The following is a 6,531-nucleotide window of genomic DNA, read 5'->3' on the forward strand; positions in this document are numbered from 1 at the left end:
GTGATCAAGACAATGGAGATGATTGTGGACTACAGGAAAAGGAGGACAAATCACGCCCCCATTCTCATCGAAGGGGCTGTAATGGAGCAGGTTGAGAGCTTCAACAAACAAACTAACATGGTCCAAACACACCAAGACAGTCGTGAAGAGAGCACAACAAAGCCTATTCCCCCTCAGGAGACTGAAAAGATTTGGCATGGATCCTCAGATCCTCAAAACGTTCTACAGCTGCACCATCAAGAGCATGGTTGCATCACTGCCTGGTATGGCAACTGCTCTGCCTCTGACCGCAAGGCACTACAGTGTCACGCCCTGATCTGTTTCACCTGTCTCTGTGATTGTCTCCACTCCCACCTGGTGTCGCTTATTTTCCCCAGTGTATTTATCCCTGTGTTTCCTGTCTCTCAATGCCAATTCGTCTTGAATATTTTCTAAGTCAACCAGCGTTTTTCTCCGTTCTCCTGCTTTTTGACCCTTGCCTGTTTTAGACTCTGTACCCACCTGCCTGACCTTTCTGCCTACCTTGACAACAAGCCTGTCTACCACTCTGTACCTCATGGTTTGGACCTTTTGCCTGTCCACGACCATTCTCTTGCCTACTTTTTTTGGATTAATGAACATTGTAAGACTCCAACCATCTGCCTCCTGTGTCTGCATCTAGATCTCACCTTGTGCCATGACATACAGAGGGTAGTGCGTACGGCCCAGCATTGGGTCCAAGCGTCCTGCCGACTAGGACCCCTATACCAGGCGATCAGAGGAAGGCCCTAAAAATTGTCAAAGACTCCAGCCACCCTAGTCCTAGACTGTTCTCTCTGCTACCGCACTGCAAGCGGTACCAGAGCACCAAGTCTAGGTCCAAAAGGCTTCTTAACAGCTTCTAACCCCAAGCCATAACACTCCTGAACAGATAATCAAATGGCTACCCAGACTATTTGCAATGTCCCAACACCCCTCTTTTACACTGCTGCGACTTTATTATCTATTCATAGTCACTTTAACTGTACCTACACGTTCATATTACCTCAATTACCTCGACTAACCTGTGACCCCGCACATCGACTCTGTACCGGTACCCTGTGTATATATCCTCGCTACTGTTATTTTACTGCTGCTCTTTAATTAGTTAAATGTTTTATTTAACACTTTTTTTCTTAAAACTGCATTGTTGATTAAGGGATTGTAAGTTAGCATTTCAATGTAATACCTGTTGTATTCAGCGCATATGTGTCACGACTTCCGCCGAAGTCGGTCCCTCTCCTTGTTCGGGCGGCGTTCGACGTCACCAGCCTTCTACCCATCGCCGATCCACTTTTAATTTTCCATTTGTTTTGTCTTTGATTTACACACTAGGTTTCAATTCCCCTATTACATGTTCATTATTTAACCCTCTGTTTTCCCCATGGTTTTTATGCGTGATTGTTTTATGTATGTTCGGTCCGTTATTGTGGGCTCAGTATTACGACATGTTATTGGAATATTTGAGTAAAGTTACTTTTGTTTCTCATCTCTGCTGTCCTGCGCCTGACTCCTCTGCACCAGCTACACCCAGACCACGACAATATGACAAATTACATTTGATTTGAAATAGTGATATTTCATTTAGTATACATTGTAAACTGCTGCTCCAGTTTCAACTGTTCTGCCTTACTATTATTCAACCATGCTGGTCATTTATGAACATTTGAACATCTTGGCCACGTTCTGTTATAATCTCCACCCGGCACAGCCAGAAGAGGACTGGCCAACCCACATATGCTCTCTCTAATTCTCTCTTTCTTTCTCTCTCTCGGAGGACCTGAGCCCTAGGACCGTGCCCCAGGACTACCTGACATGATGGCTCTTTGCTGTCCCCAGTCCCCCTGACTGTGCTGCTGCTCCAGTTTCAACTGTTCTGCCTTATTATTATTCGACCATGCTGGTCATTTATGAACATTTGAACATCTTGGTCATGTTCTGTTATAATCTCTACCCGGCACAGCCAGAAGAGGACTGGCCACCCCACATAGCCTGGTTCCTCTCTAGGTTTCTTCCTAGGTTTTGGGGAGTTTTTCCTAGCCACCGTGCTTTTACACCTGCATTGTTTGCTGTTTGGGGTTTTAGGCTGGGTTTCTGTACAGCACTTTGAGATATCAGCTGATGTACGAAGGGCTATATAAATACATTTGATTTGATTTGATTGTACATTTAAAATATGTCATATGATTACAATAACATCAAATGTCGATGCATGGCTTCTATCTAAATGTATTTAGACTGGAATGTATTTAAAACAGAATGGAATCCAGGTGCCAGTCTCCCGCCTCGACACTCCCCACAGAATACTCAACACCGAATGGACTAATTTCAAGCTTATCAACTCTCACAGACTGGAAACCCTAAGGGATGATGGAGAGTCAATGAAGGAAACAACAACATACTTCACAAAGATGGAGTGAAGGGCTTGATGGGGAGAGGGGTAGAGAGCGGTTTGTTGGGGGAGAGTGATGAAGGGAGAAAGAAGAGTGGTGTGTTATTGTTTTTATTCAACCTTTAAAAAAAATTATAAACATTTTTAATGTGACAATGTACTGTAAACCTAAACATAACCACACAATCATCAAGTCACAGTCAACCTGTCATTTAAAAATTGCAATTACCATATATTAAGCATATGATGAGTTACTGAACAACACATACTGACAGACCTGACCTCTCGGTTCATTTGGAATGACTGGTTAATAGCAACGATTCTGATCGCTGCATGAGTCTGGGCCCATAAGAGCCTGTAAGAGCATACATATTAGAGTGTTTTAGATGCCTCCTGACTGTGTCAGTTCACATTTAGCAAGAAGAGACAGGATATCCTAGTTATAGCCTGCCACATTTCCACTGACAGATTGATGAGCGTTGAATACCTCTCTGAGCAGAAACACAATCTCCAGGACAGATGGATGCACTGACTCTGTTCACATTGTTTCCATTAAGCCTCCCCCTAAACCTACGACAGCCGCCGTCGCTGTGGAACATAAACTGAACCATATGGACAGTGTTTAGTGCGAGCACGCGGTCAAGACTCCACCGGGATTGATTGACAGTTCCTGTGGGAGTGGTGAATGCAATCTTTGCAAGAGCTTTTCTCTGAGCTCCGCCGGGGTAGGGCCCGGGAGTGGTACCCGGGTCAGGAGTGTGGTGTGGCGGATGCTGCTGTTCGAGTCCTGATGGCCGAACCTGTGGAACAGCCTCCGGCAGCACGGCAGACAGTGGACCATGTCAGAGAGGAGGTGGCCGCTGAAGATCATGTAGATCCACGGGTTACAGCAGCTATTCAGACTGGCCAGCAGAGCTGAGATGATGACTGCGGTGTTCTCGGAGTCTGGAGAGAGAGAAAGGGGGAAAAGGGGGTGTCGGCCAGTCAGTGAAGGAGAAAACATTCAAGCCTGTTCTGTTTATCTACTAGCAGTGACACACACTATTTATGCATACTCTCGAGGGAGTCTCAGCAAGCCACTAGGTTTGAAGGGTCACTGACTCTCCAGCAAAATATTTAATTAATGTTTGGAGATCTCCAGGAGAGATTAGAGTCAGTGCATCCATCTCTCCTGGAATAAGTCAAGGGATCTGAATAGTTTCCAAAATCACTGTAGTTTTAACCATATTTTTTAGGTTATACAGTGTTTGTTCACATTTACTTTGTTTACTAGCATTGGCGTAAAACAAGCATATGCTTTCGGTTCTAATGTGGCACGACAGTTTAATGAAGCTCATAGGGCATTTATAAGTTATATTCTTCAATAATCAAGTGGGTACGTATTCTTCACTTATAAGTCTAAAAATGGATGTACAACTGATGATTGCCTCTAAGATGAATGCACTAACTAAAACCGATGGTCGTTTTCACAACTGTCTGTCACACCTGCACAACGGTTGTTTTATATGGCGCACTGTCCGATAACTCAAGCCACGGCAGATGGAATAACATCAGCTACATTCAGACCTCATCAAGGCAATGGATTATGAGTTAATGCACAGAACTGAACATCAAATTACTTCCAGTAAGATATTTTTGTGCGCGGTTATTCCATTGCGGTCACAATAATGTACCCCAGGACTCCAGTTTGCACAGTCTATAGCTTAAGTAATACGTATTGACTGTCTGCATAGTCTATTTGTTTCAGTTAGGTCTATGTATCTGAGAAGGAGTCATAGATTTTTTGTCTCACTATATTCGTGGTAAACTGTTGCGTAAAAGCTATCTAAATTTGGAGAGCAGTGAAGCAGATTTTAGGGAAGCCCCTTGGGTAATGCATGAAATATGTGCTGATGCTCTGCACTATCACCAACATATTATTGAGTAAGTAGGTCTAAGCAATAATAGAATGTTTAAAAACACAATGAACGGAGACATGGCACCAGCGCGCGCTGCCACAAACTCACGGCTCAAAGCCGCAATACAACACGTACCATCCCACGAGAAGCTCTCATCCCACACCGACCACATCTGTACGGTGAAAAACGGAGCCCAGCACACCACGTACGCCAGCACGATCACGAAAGTCATCTTCACTGTGCGCAGCTTGGCGCGTGAGATTGTGGTGATGCTGCTGACTGAACTCTTTCCGATCAGCCTATTCTTGGTCACAAGTGCCATCGCAATCGTGCTCTTCTGGGTCTTGTACTTTATGTTCAGCCAGATGGATCGGCAGATAAAGCCGTAGCAGAGCATGAGCACGGCCACGGGCACGAGGAAGATGCCCACGGTGATCCAGGTGATGTAGGCGCGCACACCCCACGGCTGGATGAAGTGTCCCCAGCAGTCATACACAGCCGAGCCCGGGCGGACCTCGCTCAGTGAGAAGATGAAATACTGGGGCATGCTCAGGGCAAGACTACACACCCAGGTGGCCCCGATCATCATATAGGCGCGCTGCGTGGGCTGGTGAATGTTCTGCATCGGGTGACAGATTGCGATGTAGCGGTCCAGCGTCATCATCACCATCATGTAGGTGGACGCGAACATCCCTAGCACCTGCAGGTGCTTGACGATACGACACAGAAGGTCAGGCCCGTAGAAGCGGAAGGTGACCTCCCAACAGAGCTGCGGCAGCACCTGGAAAAAGGCCACAGCCAAGTCCGCGAGGCTCAGGTGTTTCATGAACAGGTGCATGCGCAAGGGCTTCCGTCGGCTCATGTACATGGCCAGCAGCACGCTCAGGTTCCCCACCACAGCCACGAAGAATGTCACGCTAAGCACCGTGATCTCGATCTTGGCGACCTCCTCGTTTCGGCCAAACGGGTCGCTGGAGTTCCCAAAAGGGCCGGTGTCGTTCCCAGGGTCCCCCATCGTCCCCGGCTTGCCGGTGGGGTCGAAGGCTATGTTCACATTTTCTTCCATGAGGGTGAGTGAGCTCTCTGAAGGGAAGAATGCGTCTCCGGAGAAGTGCATGAGTTTCCTGAACCAATCTGCGCGCACGATCACCTGCTGCCACCTAGCTTTAAATTTGAGCAATTCTTAGTTTATCGTCTACGTAAACTCGCTCTTTGCGCACAGACCAACATTTGTGTTGGCTTGGCAAAGATGTGGAGCACTTCATGGTGTGAAACTGTATCTGTGCGCAGTCGCCACCAACCCTTTTTAAATAATTGTATACCCCAGATACCGCCAATACCCTCCTCGTCGCCAACAGCCTCTAAACATCCTTGGACACAAAAACAACAGCAGAGAGAAACAACATGTATGGCAAACATTATTGTTTGCATGGGTGGAATTTCTCTGAAAGAGTCGTTACCACTTGCAAGTAAATAGGGAACACACCGATGTTTTACATTGTAAATGTCTCCAGATTCTGTACTACAAAGCCTAATAACGAATGGTGCAATCAGTGGGTAAATATTCACAATGTGCGCTACTGGTCAGTATTCCATATCCATTTACTTATCATACCTCTAAGAATCATTTTTGAAAAGGTAACAACAATCTTTTTTAAACATGTAAGGTGACCCATTTTTGTATTTGAGATGATGAAGATGTTCTGATGTCATGTAACGTTTTTCTGTGATGTTTATCATATTACTGTGATGCCAGAGGGACTTTTCCATATTGTGTTGACCAGGGACGTGGCTAGGCCTATTTTAGGGGGGCTTTATCTGTCGTCTTGTGAAACAGTGGATGTATACCATTTTGTAAGCATGCAATGCAGATAGATTTAACAACGTAGCTAGCTTGCTATATTCTTGCTTAGTGTGCAGTGATGGAACAAATACCTGTATGCCTATGGATGTGTAGCTATCTAGCCGATCTGTGTATAGACCCAGACGTTTGGTATACATATTAGTTCAGAACCTAGCTATGAACCTCAGCTCTCGTAGCCAGTTGTATCAACTTCAAAACAGTCTGAATGACATTAATGAAGCCTATGGATTGAGTAGAATATAATATAACTTTGTCAAGGATGCAAGTTGTATATACAAGTAGTTATTACTATAATTGAGATCCCCACATTGTAGTCTGTACATTTAATATATTCACTGATCATGTACTCTGCCTTGGCA

General features: G+C 45.3%; 1 protein-coding gene across 1 annotated transcript; it reads right to left on the reverse strand.

The window, feature by feature from the left end:
- Window positions 1–2,565: 2,565 nt before the first annotated feature.
- LOC123995653 (arg8-vasotocin receptor-like) lies at window positions 2,566–5,489 on the reverse strand. Its single transcript, XM_046299302.1, has 2 exons — window positions 4,444–5,489; window positions 2,566–3,355 (listed from the first exon to the last, which is right to left on the reverse strand). The coding sequence occupies exons 1-2, from the start codon at window positions 5,423–5,425 to the stop codon at window positions 3,033–3,035; spliced, it is 1,305 nt and encodes a 434-aa protein (XP_046155258.1). The 5' UTR covers window positions 5,426–5,489; the 3' UTR covers window positions 2,566–3,032.
- Window positions 5,490–6,531: the final 1,042 nt, after the last annotated feature.

The sequence above is a fragment of the Oncorhynchus gorbuscha genome, linkage group LG14 (genome assembly GCF_021184085.1).
Source record: "Oncorhynchus gorbuscha isolate QuinsamMale2020 ecotype Even-year linkage group LG14, OgorEven_v1.0, whole genome shotgun sequence".
In the NCBI taxonomy this organism is placed as follows: Eukaryota; Metazoa; Chordata; class Actinopteri; order Salmoniformes; family Salmonidae; genus Oncorhynchus; species Oncorhynchus gorbuscha.